Source organism: Gadus chalcogrammus, chromosome 6, assembly GCF_026213295.1.
Source record: "Gadus chalcogrammus isolate NIFS_2021 chromosome 6, NIFS_Gcha_1.0, whole genome shotgun sequence".
In the NCBI taxonomy this organism is placed as follows: domain Eukaryota; kingdom Metazoa; phylum Chordata; class Actinopteri; order Gadiformes; family Gadidae; genus Gadus; species Gadus chalcogrammus.
Genome location: NC_079417.1, coordinates 16,832,022 through 16,849,337, shown reverse-complemented (window position 1 = coordinate 16,849,337; position 17,316 = coordinate 16,832,022). Strand labels below are relative to the sequence as shown.

The 17,316-nt window shown below is 49.5% G+C and overlaps 1 protein-coding gene across 10 annotated transcripts in view; it reads left to right on the top strand.

The window, feature by feature from the left end:
• The window catches only part of LOC130384960 (ankyrin-1-like), a 56,098-nt gene that overhangs the window by 27,582 nt on the left and 11,200 nt on the right, over window positions 1-17,316 (top strand). For 3 of the 10 annotated variants that reach the window (XM_056593377.1, XM_056593381.1, XM_056593375.1), the window contains 16 exons: window positions 53-170; window positions 366-444; window positions 613-728; window positions 1,500-1,724; window positions 1,858-2,012; window positions 2,198-2,409; window positions 3,751-3,955; window positions 4,263-4,359; window positions 4,457-4,685; window positions 5,005-5,133; window positions 5,535-5,654; window positions 5,761-5,845; window positions 7,472-7,573; window positions 8,869-9,015; window positions 9,307-9,465; window positions 16,349-17,018. In XM_056593377.1, coding sequence (XP_056449352.1) covers window positions 53-170; window positions 366-444; window positions 613-728; window positions 1,500-1,724; window positions 1,858-2,012; window positions 2,198-2,409; window positions 3,751-3,955; window positions 4,263-4,359; window positions 4,457-4,685; window positions 5,005-5,133; window positions 5,535-5,654; window positions 5,761-5,845; window positions 7,472-7,573; window positions 8,869-9,015; window positions 9,307-9,465; window positions 16,349-17,018 — 2,848 coding nt within the window. The remainder of the gene's footprint in view (window positions 1-52; window positions 171-365; window positions 445-612; window positions 729-1,499; window positions 1,725-1,857; window positions 2,013-2,197; window positions 2,410-3,750; window positions 3,956-4,262; window positions 4,360-4,456; window positions 4,686-5,004; window positions 5,134-5,534; window positions 5,655-5,760; window positions 5,846-7,471; window positions 7,574-8,868; window positions 9,016-9,306; window positions 9,466-16,348; window positions 17,019-17,316) is intronic. The other 7 variants (XM_056593385.1, XM_056593382.1, XM_056593384.1 and 4 more) reach the window with 5 other exon arrangements.

The window sequence follows — 17,316 nt, the reverse complement described above, 5'->3', positions numbered from 1 at the left end:
CCCCACCCACCCTGGTCACCTGACCTGCTGGCGGTCTCTTGTGTGTGTGAAGGGGAGGAGCTGGCCACGGACGGCGCCAGGTACATGAAGATGGATGACTTGAAAGACCATGATGACGATTTCCTGTCCCCAAAGAAATCCATGGAGTACGAGAGAGGGCTAGGCACAGCGTAAGGGTGGCAGGGCTGGGGTCACAGTGGGGGGGGGGTCTATGGGGACCAGCTGACAGCGCTAGGGAATGACGGAGGCGGGGGGGGGGGGGGGGGGGGGGGGGGCAGAGCTAGCAGGGGCAGACAGGAAGTGTGGTTGGGCTCGTTTGACCCCAGACTCGTTACAATGTGATTGTTTCTCGTCCCTCCTGACAGGAACCTGTCCCCGTCACTCCCCAGGATCCCCCGCGTGTCTCCGGAGACGGTGCTGCTGAAGGAGCAGGAGGTGGAGCAGGTCAGACCCCCACTACGTCCTCCTGTCTCCGCCTCGCATTTCTCTGTCCTTTTAATAAGACGCGCCAGGATTGGCATATATCAGACGTTCATAAAGTATTTTGGTCATTTTGGACACCTGATGGTTTCAATGGAGACCTGAACGCCGTCTGTTCTTCTTCTGCCGCAGCTACACACTCCTCTTCCTCTCCCCAAAGAGTACGACGACGACTCGCTGATCCCGAGCAGCCCGGCGACTGAAACGTCGGACAACGTCAGCCCGGTGGCCAGCCCCATACACACCGGGTCAGCCAGCCTTTCACCACCGCACAGCCTCCCCAGCGGGTCACTTCCTGTCAGCCTTTCACCACAGCACTTCCTGTCAGCCTTTCACCACATCACTTCCTGTCAGCTACACCACTGGGACCAGGTCCCTGTCAAGTCACTGGGTCTTAAACGGCATTTGACATCTGCCTTTCCATTCACTAGAAGTCGGCAGCCATTTTACCGCCTGCCGTTCTAGAGCTCTGTGGCTGTCTGGAAGGTCCTCCGCTAGAGTCTTCAGGCTAGCAGGAGTTATCCAATCCTCATCTGAACGGGGGTCTGTGGTCCATTGGGGGACCACTCATGTGATAGAGGCTTACATCATTAAACTGGCCCTATGATACTTCTTCAGTTGACCCACCTCTTTCTACCAAATGAGACTTTCTCATCGACCAAATAGCTTCAGAGGAGAGGCGATCGTGGGGTGGCTGAGCCTGTGGGGCTGGGTTCACATTGATCATCTTCCTCATAGGGAGCCCACAGGGAGGGGGGGGTACATCCTGCAGGTCTGGCAGGTTCAGATATATTGGTGCTACCTGGCACCGACTGGTGCTTCGAAAATACTTTGTTACCTGAACATAATGACGATGGTTATGAAGAGGATGGGTGTGATGATGGCGAAGTTATTGATCATCCTAATGACAACGATGAAGTTGTCACTTTATTCTCATGATGAGGAGGATGAGGTTGTGGAGAACCATACCGATGGTGACGTATGAGGAGGATGATGACCGTGACCCCTGTGGCCCCCAGGTTCCTGGTGAGCTTCATGGTGGACGCTCGCGGCGGCTCCATGCGGGGCAGCAGACACAACGGCCTGCGCGTCATCATCCCGCCGCGGACCTGCGCCGCGCCCACGCGCATCACCTGCCGCCTGGTGAAGCCCCAGAAGCTGACCACGCCCCCGCCCCTGGTGGAGGGCGAGGGGCTGGCCAGCCGCATCATCTCCCTGGGCCCAGCCGGAATGCAGTTCCTGGGGTGAGGGGGCGTGCAGACCACGGCTGAACCTGGTTATTACATTGAGTGTAAAGTCATTTCCTGTGATATAATGTGTCATTTAAAGTAGTAGTTAATGTATATGGGTGTGTGTGTGTGTGTGTGTGTGTGGCAGGCCGGTGATAGTGGAGATCCCTCACTTCGCGGCTCTGGGCCGGGGGGACAGGGAGCTGGTGGTCCTGAGGAGTGAGAACGGCTCCGTGTGGAAGGAGCACCGCAATCGCTACGGCGACGAGGTGCTGGAGACCATCCTCAACGGGATGGACGAGGGTAAGAGAGCCCCTTCACTGTGTGCTCAAACCATGAAAAAAGCGCCCATAGAAATAGAATAGCACCGACCTGAACGTACTAACACAAGGTTGAGGTTGCTGACCCCCACCTGACCCCCACCTGACCCCCACCTGACCCCCACCTGACCCCCGCCTGACCCCCCGCCTGCCCTCCGCCCTCCCCAGACCTGGAGAGCCAGGAGGAGCTCGGCAAGAAGCGCATCCGCCGCATCATCTCCACCGACTTCCCGCTCTACCTGGCCGTGGTGTCGCGCGTGCAGCAGGAGAGCGACCTGATTGGCCCTGAGGGGGGTGCCCTCACCAGCAAGCTGCTGCCCATGGTGCAGGCGTCCTTCCCCGAGACGGCCGTCACCAAGAGGGTCCGCCTGGGGCTGCAGGTGAGGTGGCAGGAAGAGGAGAGGTGGGGGCCTTAAGGGCCTTAGTGACCAGCAGGTCTTCTCCGCCTCTGTTGCCTTGCCGACGGCCAGCATGGGACCAGGACGTTACAACCTGACGTGTTCTTCTGTCCTTTCTGTTATTTTATTCATTCATGTCTGTTTATTTCTTTGACTATTCCCTGGACCTTGGATTGTTTCCCCGTGCTCTTGGCCCGCCCCCATCAGCACCTTTATTAACTCATTGACCTGTTTCATGTTACTTCAGTTAGAGCTGCTAATGCTCTTTGTTCACTATTTCATGACTTTTATATTTTGGTTATTAGAATAGCGGTGTGTCATTTAATGTGTTGATCAGCATTTCCAGCATGAACCAGTGGGTCAATTGAATTTATTGATCATTGAGATGGAAGGAAATGAAAATTATATATTATATGTTTCTATCTTCCTGCCTGCAGGCTTTGGGTTAGTGCATGTGATGCATCCCTTACAGCCGTGCATGTCTGTTATCATGTACATACAATAGATGTGTCAATGCTAACATTATTATACATACTAAATTATATTTTGCAAAATGAATGTCTAATATTTATACGCAAATGTGTCTTTCTAAAGATAATGAAGTAAAGGCTAATTAATTGTTGTTTTTTTTTAAGCTAATAATTTATTTTTGTAGTCTAATAATTCCTAATTTTTTCATTCAATTGTGTTAACTGGATAATGCATAATGTTTAATATGGGCCTCATCAAAACCTGAATTCTACTTTGATATCCAAATGGTATGATTGATTCTAGAAAATCGATGATGTTAAACTTTTTGTTACATTTTTACAATAAACAAAAAAAAAAAGACACCTCCCTTCCTTCCCTTCATTTCCTATCCAGTATCTTTATGATTTCTCCAACAGCCGCTGATATTATCCAACCTCTGGATGAGCATCCTCATATCCTCTCTTATCCATGTCCTGTGACCAACTCCTCCTGCAGTGCATCCTATAAACTCCTCCTCCACCCTATGACCTCCTCCACCCTCTGACCTCTTCCACCTCCTCCTCCACCCTCTGACCTCCTCCTCCTCCACCCTCTGACCTCCTCCTCCTCCACCCTCTGACCTCCTCCACCCTCTGACCTCCTCCTCCTCCACCCTCTGACCTCCTCCACCCTCTGACCTCCTCCTCCTCCACCCTCTGACCTCCTCCTCCTCCACCCTCTGACCTCCTCCACCCTCTGACCTCCTCCTCCTCCACCCTCTGACCTCCTCCACCCTCTGACCTCCTCCTCCTCCTCCACCCTCTGACCTCCTCCACCCTCTGACCTCCTTCTCCTCCACCCTCTGACCTCCAGGCCCAGCCGGTTCCAGACGAGCTAGTGGCAAAGCTGCTGGGGAACCAGGCCAACTTCAGCCCTGTGGTGACGGTTGAGCCGCGCCGACGCAAGTTCCACCGGCCCATCGGCCTGCGCATCCCGCTGCCCCCGTCCTGGAGGGACAGCCCGCGGGACGCTGGGGAGGGGGACACCACCAGCCTTCGCCTCCTCTGCTCCGTCATAGGTAGTGTACCGGGCAGGGGACGGAGGGCCCCCAAGAATGTACTCTGCAGGCGATGCTTTTATCAACAGTGACTTACAGTAAATACATCCTCCCATACATGTCATTAGGGAGCAGTTGTGTTCAGGCAATTTCTCTAGGATGCTCATCAGTAGGCCACAGAAGGTGGGCATCTGACCCAGATCCTTTTGACTGGGAGGCGGCCAACAGCGCCACCCTACCCTAGCCAGGCTGTCCCTCTGCTGCTCTGGCTGGCAGCAGTCAGGAGGTTCCACCACGGCAACGTGTTGATCTAATGTCCTCCCTGCAGGAGGCACGGCCCCGGCCCAGTGGGAGGACATCACCGGCACCACCAAGCTGCTCTACACCAACGAGTGCGCAAACTTCACCACCAACGTGTCCGCGCGGTGAGCAGCACCTGTAGAACGCCCTGACGAGCGCTCCGATCAAAGCTCGTTCGTAGCGCGACGAGCCTCAGAGACTCACGCTGTGTCGTTGCTCCAGGTTCTGGCTGGCGGACTGCCCCCGGACGGCGGAGGCAGTGGCCTTCGCCAACCTGCTGTACCGAGAGCTGTCGGCCGTGCCCTACATGGCCAAGTTTGTGGTGTTCGCCAAGATGAACGAGGTCCGCGAGGGCCGCCTGCGCTGCTACTGCATGACGGACGACAAGATGGACAAAACCCTGGAGCAGCACGAGAACTTCAACGAGGTGGCCCGCAGCCGGGACATAGAGGTCAGGAGAACTTGGGATAGAAGGGCTGCTTATTCAGGTTGTCTGTAGTCCCTCTCACAGATGTCTCTCCTATCATATCTTGTGTGCCAGGGCACAGGTACTTCACCAGCCTAGCCTACTACCCAAACCTTGTTACATTAAACACAGCATAGCCGTCATTAGTGTTCACTGACACCCGTTTTTCCTTAGATGACACCTCGCACAGTGATAAGGCAACATTTAAAACGACTTTTATTTAGTTTTTGGCCCATATCGCTAGACATTTTGTTTGTGTCCATTTCCTGTTTGCGGCGGCTGATCCCAGTGTTGCCCCCTGCAGGTGATGGAAGGTATGCCTCTCCACCTTGAGTGTTCAGGGAACCTGGTGCCCATCAGGAAGGCCACCCAGCAGCCTCGCTGCTTCAGCTTCCAGGCCTTCAAGGATAACAGGCTTCCTGTCTCCGTCAAGGTGTTTACATAAGACCGTATACTGTGTGTGTGTGTGTGTGTGTGTGTGTGTGTGTGTGTGTGTGTGTGTGTGTGTGTGTGTGTGTGTGTGTGTGTGTGTGTGTGTGTGTGTGTGTGTGTGTGTGTGTGTGGGGGGGGGGATTTCATACTCTCATTTACTAAAGTCCCCAAGACCTTAAAATAACGTTTTATTCAGCTTGTTAGGAAGTTGTTGATTGTGCCAACAACTTGTGAAATGTATTCAACTTATCTTTCATCCAATAGGATGAAGTGATGTATTCCCTCCCCATCATATGAAGCCAGCTGCAGGAGTCTCAAAGCACATTTATCCTCCTATGTTGTGTTTTGCTACATATTTCTGAAGCAAGATGTGCCCTGAACGCCTTTTTCCATCATCCTCAGGTGAGAGACAGCAGCAAGGATCCCACTGGATATTTGTCGTTCCTCCGCAAGTCCACCAAGTATGAAGACAGCCAACAAGTCCTCTGCAACCTCAACATCACCATGCCCCCGTGCGCCAGGGTAAAGAGTCCATCAATATATCAACATGTCTACATGATGATGATGATCTAATGACGAACGATCGTACGATCCACACTGAGTGACGTGATGTCCTTCTGTTTGGCAGGCGGTTGGGAGTGAAGACCGGAGACGCACACTGACCCCACTAGCTCTGAGGGAGAGATACAGCGCTATGAATGAGCCGGCCATGGGTATGGGCCGGGATGGGCACGAGTAGTAAATTCCAAACTCGAGTGATCGAATGAATTCCTCGAGGATCAATCGAGTACTCCTTTAAAACGAATCTATTTTTAGAATGCAACGCATCTGCAGCAGGAATTGGCCTAATGATGAACGGCAATATTACCAACCAAACATGTATAGCTTATTCTCAATCAAAACAGTCAAGAGTTATCAGAGTATTCATTATTTATTTTGGCAAACGTTCAAAACACATTTTCCTTGCAAAAATAAATATGCGTCTCACAATTTAAATCACGTCGAACAAAGGCCTGTAACGTTTTTAAAAAAAATAAAACGAAACAAGTAGCCTAACCATTGCAAATAATTTAAAGCTGCAAATAAAACGGCAGCAAATGATCTAAAAAAATACTCAGCGTTGTGATCTTCTATACACGGCCGGGATTACAGCTGTGTCTTGCAGCGGTGAAAATAACCGACACACTTGGTTGCTGCGGGTCTGCTTTCCCGAACTCACCGATGTGTTTCAGGAGCATATGTTGCCGCATAGTAGCCTACTTGTAGTACTCTGGTAGCTCAATTTCGCTTGGCACCTTATGATCTCTCTATTTCTGTAAAGTATTTCAATACTTCGCTGCGCTTTGCTCTAACCGCCATCTCTTAACTTTTTGAATTCTGGCGTTGTGCACACAGGGCACGGCACGCGCCGCACAGAAATTTGATCCATTTCATTTGCTTTGTGCACGGCACGCGCCAGTGGTGCCACACAGAAAATGTATACATTTGCTTCAGAACACTTGTCTGTGTGTGTATATGCAAACTCGAGTTTGCCTGTCCATCAACGGAGTTCATATGTAATGAGGAGTACTCGAGTAATCGATTCCTCACGCTCATCCCTACGGGGTTCACACTCTTATGTTCACTAGGGTTCACACGCTTATTTTCACTAAGGGCTCACACCCTTATGTTCACTAGGGCTCACACTCTTATGTTCACTAGGGTTCCCACTCTTAGTTTCACTAGCTTTCAGACTCTTATGTTCACTAGGGTTTACCCTCTTAGTTTCACTAGGGTTCAGACTCTTATGTTCACTAGGGTTTACCCTCTTACTTTCACTAGGGTTCCCACTCTTAGTTTAACTAGGGTTCAGACTCTTATGTTCACTAGGGTTTACACTCTTAGTTTCACTAGGGTTCACACTCTTATGTTCACTAGGGTTTACACTCTTAGTTTCACTAGGGTTCACACTCTTATATTCACCATGGTTCACGCTCTTATGTTCACACTCTTATGTCCACGAGGGTTCACACTCTTATGTTCACAGTCTTATGTTCACTAGGGCTCAGTCTTATGTTCAGTAGGGCTCACAGTCGTATGTTCACTAGTGTTCACACTCTTATTTTCACTAGGGTTCACACTCTTATGTTCACTCAGGTTTACAAACATTTCGTTAATCCAGGATAAGAGGCTGAATTATTGTATTTCAAACCCTGCAAAATTTACGAGGAAATTATGAGATTTAGAAAAGGTTTATTTGTACATTGATCATAAGGTGCACCCAAAGGTACAAGGTGAAACCAAAGAACAATGACAGAACTCTTGAACTGAGTCTGAAAATCTTCATCTCATTTGTTAAGGTATCAATTCTGCTGTGGTTTCTGCAGCGGCCATGACTGCCATGGAAAGGACAGAGTTAAAGATGGCTCTGATCGCAGAACAGCTGGGACTGAGCTGGGCTGGTGAGTGGAGGAGCCGGCACTGACTGGCTGCTGGAAAACTTGCATCACACTTTTGTCTCACTAAAAGGGCTTTGGAGACAGGGATTTTTTTGGTAGGCCTGTTCAAGATTCAAGATGGTTTATTTGTCAATTGCACAACAATTACAGATGCTGTCGCTGCCAATGAAATTCTTAAGTCTCAGGCCCCTTCAACAGTGCTGTAGGTAGGCCTGTATCTAGGTAGGTGTGTATGTAGGTAGGCCTTTATTTAGGTAGGCCTGTATGTAGGTAGGTGTGTATTTAGGTAGGCCTTTTTTTAGGTAGGCCTGTATGTAGGTAGGTGTGTATTTAGGTAGGCTTGTATGTAGGTAGGCCTGTATCTAGGTAGGTGTGTATGTAGGTAGGCCTTTATTTAGGTAGGACTGTATGTAAGTAGGTGTGTATGTAGGTAGGCTTGTATGTAGGTAGGTGTGTATGTAGGTAGGCCTGTATGTAGGTAGGCGTGTATGTAGGTAGGCCTGTTGGTAGGTAGGCCTGGTTGTAGGTAGGTCTGGTTGTAGGTAGGCCTGTATGTAGGTAGGCTTTTATTTAGGTAGGCCTGTATCTAGGTAGGTGTATATGTAGGTAGACCTGTATGTAGGGAGGTGTATATGTAGGTAGACCTGTATGTAGGTAGTAGGGGGGACAATGAAATCTTCAAAAGATTAAAATCTTCCTTTGTAGATAAGTGATTCTCCATTGTCTTCAATAGTAGAATGGTCGTGAGGGTAAACTGTGACAGCGGGATGTTCCATTGGAAGGAGGGTTGATAATTGAGTGATACCAGAGCATTGCTTGTCTGCTAGGAAATAATGCCTGGTAGTCATAGCACGTTCTTTGTTGGGGGTGAGGGATTGACTACCTTCTGAAGAAAATTTGCAGTGTTGTCTGTTTGAGACTCCTTTGTGTTATGGCCGTGGGGATATCTTATGATTCTCTTTTAAGGTAAAGAACTTCCTAGATGGTTAGTCGTGAAGGAAACACAAAGTCATGAAATCATTCGTCTTGCGGTGGGAAGCCTTTTTAAACCATTTAAGAAAAGTCCAGTCCCTCCTTCCGTCCCACAGAGCTAGGGTCAGTGTTATACATCCTCTCTGTGTCCCCACAGAGCTAGGGTCAGTGTTATACATCCTCTCTGTGTCCCCACAGAGCTAGGGTCGGTGTTATACATCCTCTCTGTGTCCCCACAGAGTTAGGGTCAGAGTTATACATCCTCTCTGTGTCCCCACAGAGCTAGGGTCGGTGTTATACATCCTCTCCCCCCATGTGTCCCACAGAGCTAGCCCGTGAGCTCCAGCTCAGTGTGGATGACATCAACAAGATCCGGGTGGAGAACCCCAACTCGCTGTTGGAGCAGAGCTCTGCGCTGCTCAATCTATGGGCTACCAGGGAGGGCAAGAGGGCCAAGAGTGAGTACATGAGAAGTGAGTCTTAACTCACCTTCACATCAGTCATAACCACACTCAGGTTCTCCTTTACCTGGTCTCCTCCTGTAGGATCTACACACTGTTTTCAGATCCACAACCCCATCTCCTCTTCCAAGGTCTATGCACCGGTTTAGGATGTTGATCATCTCAGATCCAGATGTTCAACCATGCTAGTGCTATTGTTGTGGTTGTCCCACGTTAATTGATCCTGTTGCTCTAACCGTTCTGTATCCCCTTCTCCTCTCTCTGTGTACCCCCTTCCCCCCTCATGTGTCGTCGTCCCCCCAGTGGAGAGTCTGTACGTGGCCCTGAGGAGCATCGACCGCATGGACATCGTCACCATGCTGGAGGGGCCGCCCCCCCAGTCCCAGGGCCGGCAGGGCTCTCGGGAGCTCAACCGCTGCCGGCCAAGCGAGAGAGAGCACCTCTCCCCGGGCCTGACCAATGGTAAGACTACGGCTCAGAACCCCAAAGTGCAGAAAGATCCTTACGCTCAGGGGCCGACCCAAACCGCAAACCGAGGTTTGCCTTGTTGTTTCTTCTCTTCAGTTTTCTTCCTTGTCATTTCTGTCTAACACTGAGCTGAACTTTAGATGCTAAACTTTAGACGCTAATTTGAGCTGAACATTCGGCTATAAACGTTAGACGATGAACGTAAGACACTAATCATTAGATGCTGAACATTAGACGAGAATCGTTAAACGCTAATGGTTAGATTCCGAAAGTTAGACGCTAATCGTTAGACGCTGAACATTAGAGGCTAATTGTTAGGTGCTAATCGTTAGATTCTGAACGTTAGATGCTAATCGTTAGACGCTATTCGTTAGAGGCTGAACATTAGACGCTAACCGTTAGATGCTTAATCAGTAGACGCTCATCGTTAGACGCTAATCGTTAAGCTGCGTTCACACTAAAATACACATTTATCGCCCGTTTGCGTTGTCGCCCATGTTTTGTCGCGCGACAAATCATAAACTGTCGCTGTGCAAGTTTTGTCAGCCGAATTTGCTGCGGTTCACCCCGGACTGCACTGCAGGTAACGGTTGGTCGGTTGAACGCTGATTGGCTGTTACATAACCCATGTCACTCAATGGCCACGCTGTTGAACGCTGTCATCCCGCGAATGTCACCTTGGCTGTCATCCCGCGAATGTCTCGGAAAAGTTGAAATATTTCAACTCTAGCAAATTTGACACGCTGCAAATCCTCGTGAACGCGCTCGCCCGTGCAGGGCGAAAGTGTGGTGCGACAAATCAAAACTTGTCTGCGGTTTTCTCTGGCGAATAATTCGCCTGATTCGCGTCTCTACGTTAACTTTGTAAGGGATGGTGTCGCCCCTAAACACCATCCCCCTGTCGACGCTAAACATTAGACGATAAACGCTGATCATGAGAGGTTTTCATGCAGCACCACTGCTGGGACTCAGGATACTCCTACGTCATCCTCTGGAGCACCTCAGGGAAGTTCCTAGGCATGACCTCAGCTTGAGGTTCCAGAGCTGTGCCAGATAACTCAAGTCTAGAGACCCCTGAAATAATGTGAGACTCGTATGTAAAAGGGTGGCTTCGATGAGACCATTTGTAATTGGTTCAAACTGGCACAAAGAAAGGACTTCTGCACCGTTTAAAAATGCAGCGAAGAATAGTCCCAGATTGGGAGACACCTGGCACAATAATCAGACCTACCTCAAGACGGAAGTTCTGATTGCCAACTCATCGATCCCTAAGCATTCTCAATGAGAGTGAACGTGTGGAAATGTAGCTATAGTATTTCTTTGTTTTAACAAATAAAAGTGGTCAAGCAGTCAAGCATTCAATATTCACTTCAAGATTGTGTTTTCATAAAGATAAAGGTTAGAGGATCTTTAAGCAGAGCATGTTTAGGACTGGAGTATCTATGCAGCCATCAGCAAAGGGATAGAGAAATCCCAAAGCCAAATATATTCACTCATCTAAACCATTATACTAGTAAACAATCATTCAACTGCGCACAAATGTTATTTGTAAGCATTGTGTTTTTAGTCAAGTTTTTATCACAGTTTGCTTCAAAGAGAAATCACACCTTTTATTCAAATAGAAAACTGCCTATACACCCCCTTATGACTTTTAAATCCAAGGCATTTCAACATGGGATATCTTCAATGTGTATCAACTCATTGCCATACATGGTACCAGTCTGCCTTAGAGCATAAGGTTGGCCCATGGTAACTGCTCTCCTCTACAGAGTGCTCCTCCTCCTCCTCCTCCTCCTCCTCATGGTACATGGTACATCTTGATTGACTCCAGTTTCACCCTCTGGCCTGCCGAGGGCGCCCTCCTCCCTGTGGTCCTCATGGGGAGCTGCCCGGCTCTCGGCCCCCTGTCTCCAGCCGGGCCACTGGTTCTCCCTGTGCAAACTGGAGCAATGCCCGGGGATGTAACGATGCGTAGACACATGACCATGAAAGAGACGTTCAGATCACGGCTGCGGTGCATCTGATACCTGTCCGTCCGTACGTCTGTCTGTCTGTCTGTCGGTCTGTCGGTCTGTCGGTCTGTCGGTCTGTCTGTCGGTCTGTCTGTCTGTCGGTCTGTCTGTCTGTCTGTCTGTCTGTCTGTCTGTCTGTCTGTCCGTCTGTCTGAATGTCTGTCTGTCCCTCTTTCTGTCCATCTGTTTGATTAGCAGTACCTCAAAGGCCCTCCCTTGGCACTCTGTGTGAGTTATTTTTTTAGAGGGCTGTTGTGTCTCTGGCTGATCACACATGAAGGACCGGTTGAAGATGTTTTTGTCCCAGAGTTAAACTGGGAGAACAATGACAGGGAACATCAAGGCTGCTTCAAAGTGAAGTCTCAGTCTGTCAAGCATTTGACTCTTTTTGTCTTGAACAGCCCCAAGAGCTGATCATAAATCCAATCATATGCCCCCCTCAGTATTAACCATTTGTCCATTCAAGGCTTTATTTATTCTAATCATTTTATTGGGAATAGTCCATAGTTATCCAAAGGAATTGTCCATAGTTATCTAAAGGGATAGTCCATAGATATATAAATAGAATAGGCCAGAGTTATTTAAAGGACTGGTCCAGATTTATTTAAAGGAATGGTCCAGAGTTATTTAAAGTGTGACGACACACAAGTGAGGTTTGATGAGTTTGATGCCATTTGCAGACTAAAACACGCTGAACCCTTCTTTCTGCTTTGTATACATTGGGAAAACCCTGTTTGTATCACAGCGTAAGAAGATCTACGTTAGAGGAACATGTACTGTATCTCCATGTCCCGCTCAGAGAGGCTCTTCTCCTCCTCTGAATGTAGAGTACATGACATGAACAAGCCAGTGTAGTTATCTAGCTATTGAAATTAATTCCCACTATGAGTTCAGAAACAACCCTGATCTTCCTGGATTTTAACCTAAATAATGAGTTTGTTTGCTATGAACAGGATGACTTCACCCAATAATTCTAGGTAAATATAGTAGGCCTCCAGCTCCAGCTCTCTGCCTGCCATGCATGGGCCATCAGTGAGTTCCTCGGGGCGGACCGTCTGTATGTCCTTCTGGAGGGGTCCGTGGTTCCTTCCTGAGACTGACTGTCGCTGTGTTTCCTCTCGACTTGTCATCTGCAGCCCGGTCGCCCTTCTCTACCTCCTACTCACTCCTCCTCCTCTCCGAACTCTGACCTCATGCTGACCTCATATTGACCTCTGACCCATATCTTTCTGTCTTTACGTTAAGACTACCACTAGTAGCATTTTTTTCTACTGAAAATCACACTTTTTTCTTCTTCTTTTTATTTTACTGTAAGCTCTGTGAGCAAATCCCTAGATTATATACCCAGAACCCACCTGGGGGTGGAGGTGTCCCTCACTCCCCCCTCTCTCTCTCTTGCTCTCTCGCTCTCTGTTGATTTATTTGATTATTTTTAATTCTTCTGTCCTCCTGTTTCCTTTGTTGTGTACGCATATGGTTTCTTCTATCTTAATCTGTCTCCTCTCTGTCACCTCTTCCTTTTACATTCCTCTCTCCCTGACCTCCTGCATGTCTGACTGCGCACGAGAGCTTGAGGTTCCCCCCTCATACGTTTGCATGGGGACACTGAAATGAGGGCAGGAGTTTGCACAATGGGCTTCTGGGAAATGAAGTCCTTAAACCCCTGCATTAGCACCCAGTGTTGCATGAGCGAGCGTTGGGTTCTGGCTAGGCATGCGTACCTGGAAATGACCTGAGAGCATGTCTCCTGTGTATCGCTCCAATACACGGTTAAAGAGAAGAAAAGGCTTCAACCTTTTTCAGAACTGGAAACCGTGACTGTGTTCATGTATGAATGTTTCTACCTGAATGTCCCTCCATGACTCTATGTCTGTGTGTGTATTTGAGAGTGGGCTCCTCGTTTGTACTCTCGTACTGTCATCTTCAGTGTTGTACATATCAATGTGTCTCCCTGTGTTCCTAACTGTTTTCCTATATCTCTGTTGTCTCAATGTGTCAGTATCTGTACGTCTATTTCTACTTCTAAGTCTCACAATTCATTTACATGGGAGTCTATTGTGTTCCTGTGTTTAGCTTCCTCATACGATGCCCAGTCTCCTTGTCCTCATCCTTCATCTCATCATCACAACTCATAGCATCTTTGACATCTCTAAACCTCCTCCTCTGACCCAAAGCACTAATTGAGCATAATTGAACATTTCTCACATTCCCAAAATGCATTTATATTGGATTTATATAATTATTTTCTCACAAACAAGGTCAATCTTTAGTGGTGGGAGTTTTGTTTTCAGGGTCGTTTATAAAAGGTGTATTTGTATTGAGTCTTCCTGGATACTCATTTCCAATACTGCAGAAGCTTTACCATGCAGAGAAGCAGTGATGTAGCAGGGTCCCGATTTAGTTATTTTAGTTAATCCTCCATCCTTCCTTGGCCTGTACTCCGAGCCCAGGTCTGGGGGTATTCAAAGAGGGTGGTGAAGTGGCATGAGGGTTGGTGGGGTTATTTTAAACGTGAACCATGATCCGTAAAGGAAACCCTTGGACAGTCCTTCCAAACCACCATGTTGTTGTGACTTTTGTTTGGGCATGCGAGTCAAACCAACAGAGAATTCGACTTTAGTACAAAATAGTTATTTCTGTGCTTTCTATAATAGACACCTTCTTGATATTGAATATTGTGACCACATTATTTATGATTTCTGTTTCCACTGTCCCTGTCCAGCCGATGATAAGAATAGTCTAATGTTGACAGGAAACTGGCCACCCTCAGCAAGATAGATTACTGAAGGTTATGGAGCACGCAATGTCACCATCAGTTGCGTCAAACATTTTAACAGGAGGAGAGAAGCATTCAATATTTATGACTAGCCTGGAATCATTAATCCATTAATTTGACGTAAAGCAGCAGGAACTTGTTGTGCTGCAGCGTAAAGCTAGCTACTGGTGTTCTTCAGTTCACCCCAGCCTCCTGCTAACGTTCCTCTGCTCAGGGAAAGCAGTCCAGGTCTCCTGCTGGCCCTCATATCAGATGCTGCCTCAGCAGTAGAGTCGCTGCCAGCCCCACTCAGGTTACGCCAACCGGGCCTTTAAACATTTTAGACACCACAATAAATATGCTCTCCCCTCTCTCTCTCTCGCTCTCTCTCTCTCTCTCTCTCTCTCCTCTCACTCTCTCCCCCTTCTCCGTGTCTGCCCCTCATCTGGAATGCACACCCACGTGGTCACACGGACAGTAGACACCAAAGCCCCTTTTCCGTGTCCCTCTGTGTAATCTGCTGCACCAACTCTCCCCGTAAACATGAGGTCACTACTCTTCACTGAACACGTGACTTTGGGAAAATAAATGAGCAGATTTTCTTTGTTCCAGACTGAACCTTGAGTCAACATCATATATATATATATATAGATCATATATATATATATATATATATATATATATATATATATATATAGATCATATCTACATATCTACATGGCCACACATTGACAGAGTATCCCTTCTTGAATGGTTTCCATGGTGATCTGTTGGCCCCCACATGGAGCCCGGGACTCGGGTCTCTTGTTCTTCAGGAGGTTTAGAGTCGTGGTAGGAGTCCCCTGAGTCCACCAGACCAACCGCCCAAAACATCCGAAAGGGATTGAAAAAACTGTATGTTTGTGAATATGTGTCAATCATGGGTCTGTGTGTGTCTGCATTTGGGCTCTATTTAACGTTTACGGGGATATAACAGTTATAGGTTCATGAAGTATGAGTCAGTGGTTTGCAGTTTGTTAGAAATTTGCCTGCAAGCATGCTAACCAGCCTGGTTAATAATATCCTCCTGCCTGTCTCTGAATGAAATTATAATACTGCGACATGCATGGGTGTGTGTGTGCGCGTGCGTACCTTCGTGCGAGTATGCTTGAGGAAGAAAACTGGAATGAGAAAGAAACAACCTGTGTATTCATGGCATGGGTATGTCTCCCCCTGCTGGACAGGTGTGTGTCCCATCCGTAACATAGCGGCAGAGGCAAGAACTTCCTGTCCTTCTTCCGACAGGGGGCAGTGTGCAGAGCAGCTTCAGACACAGCCAGACACACCTTCTCACTCTCTCTCAATCACTATTTTTGGTTTCATGTTTTATATTTTCCCTCTGTTTCTCTTCCCCTCTCCCTCTCTCTCCCTCTCCCCCTCTCTCTCCCTCCCCCCTCCCTCTCCCCCCTCTCTATCTCCCTCTCTCTCTATCTCCCTCTCTCTCTCTCTCTCTCTCCTCTCTCTCTCTCCTCTCCTCTCTCTCTCTCTCTCTCTCTCTCTCTCCCCTCCCCCTCTCCCCCTCCAGTCTCCCTGGCTGTGTCTGCTGCTGCAAACTGTAAGCGCTGGCTGTGAACTGGCTTGACAATCCTTCTTAGAGCGTAACCAATCACTGAGATCAGACCACAGGAGCAGCACCACCTCAGAGTGAGAACCCCAGACCATGTGATTGGTCTTTGCAATTGGTGACAAGCGAGGTGACTCGTTAGATCCTCTGGGGCTAATTTGAGCACAACCACCTCTGTGGGCCTGTGTTTTGGTGCTGTCCCTGTGGGCTGGTTCGAGTGATTGGTTACTCATCCACTTCCGCCTTCTGCTCCCTCTATCCTGAGCTTCCTGCACCTTTTACCTCAGCCATGTTTGTCTCTCCCCCCTTCCCCCCTCCCTGCTCCCCCTGCCCATTGCGTCCTGGGCAAACCCCCCCTGCCCATGTGCAGGGGCACCCCCACCCCCGCCCCCCAACACTCCCACCACAGCGCCCCGCCCCACTCGCGGGGGGTCCCGGGGCCCGGGGGGGTAAGGTGTGGCGGGCAGGGGGGCCCATGTCAGTGTGCCTCTCTGTGTCTCGCTCCAGGTTATGGGCTGGTGCAGGACGAGCTCCTCTCACCGGCCTCCATGCAGTACAGCCTGCCCTCGCCGCTGGGCGCCGAGCCCTTCTGGCAGGAGGTCTCCAGCCTGGAGTGCGCGCCCATCGCCACCACCGAGGAAGACACGCTCATGGAGATGTCCGACGTGCAGGTGTGGCCCTCGGGCAACAGCCCCTCCCTGGTGGCCGTGGAGGACTCCTCGCTGGAGTGCAGCCACGCCGACGACTTGGAGGGCACGCCGGGCACGCCCCACGGGGGCCCGTGCCGGCCCCCCAGCCAGGCCAGCGTGGGCGGGGGCGGGGCGGGGCTGGGCCACGGCTCCATAGAGCTGGCCGAAGACGACTCGGAGATGGGCGTGGACTCGCTGAGCACCGCCACCGTCACGCCGGGCTCGCTGGGGGGCACCATCGCCGGCTTCAATGCCAACGGACTGAATCGCGGTCAGGGGTCAGAGGTCAATTCGGAGGCTTTGGCGTTTGCGAGCATGAACAGCGAAGATGGAACCAGGGGAGGAGGAAGAGGAGGAGGAGGAGGAAGAGAACAAGGAGGGCCGGGCTCAGAGGAAGGGCTTTCTCTCGTTGCAGGACAGCAGAGGGTGTACGCGCGGCTGAGCGAGTCCCCAGGTCTGAGCAATGTTACGGACCGGAGCGCAGACAGGTGAGTCTGAACGCTGGCGTCTGACGGGCGGGCTGTCAAATGTCAACAGTCCTTCAGGCGGCTCGTGGCGCTGGAGTGTAAATTATGTGACTGTAACTGTCTGGTGTTTATCACTACTTTCCTCCAACGCTTTAGGATTTATAGTCTCGCTTGCTAAACTATTAGCACCTGTGAAGCAGCTCTCCTGGCTAGCGTGTTTACGACGACTGATGAGTACGGCGTTAAGCTAGTGTGTTCTCCTGAAGGCTCCGCTGCAGGACCGCGTGAAACAGTGACCCTCTGTTGGTGTTTCTCATCT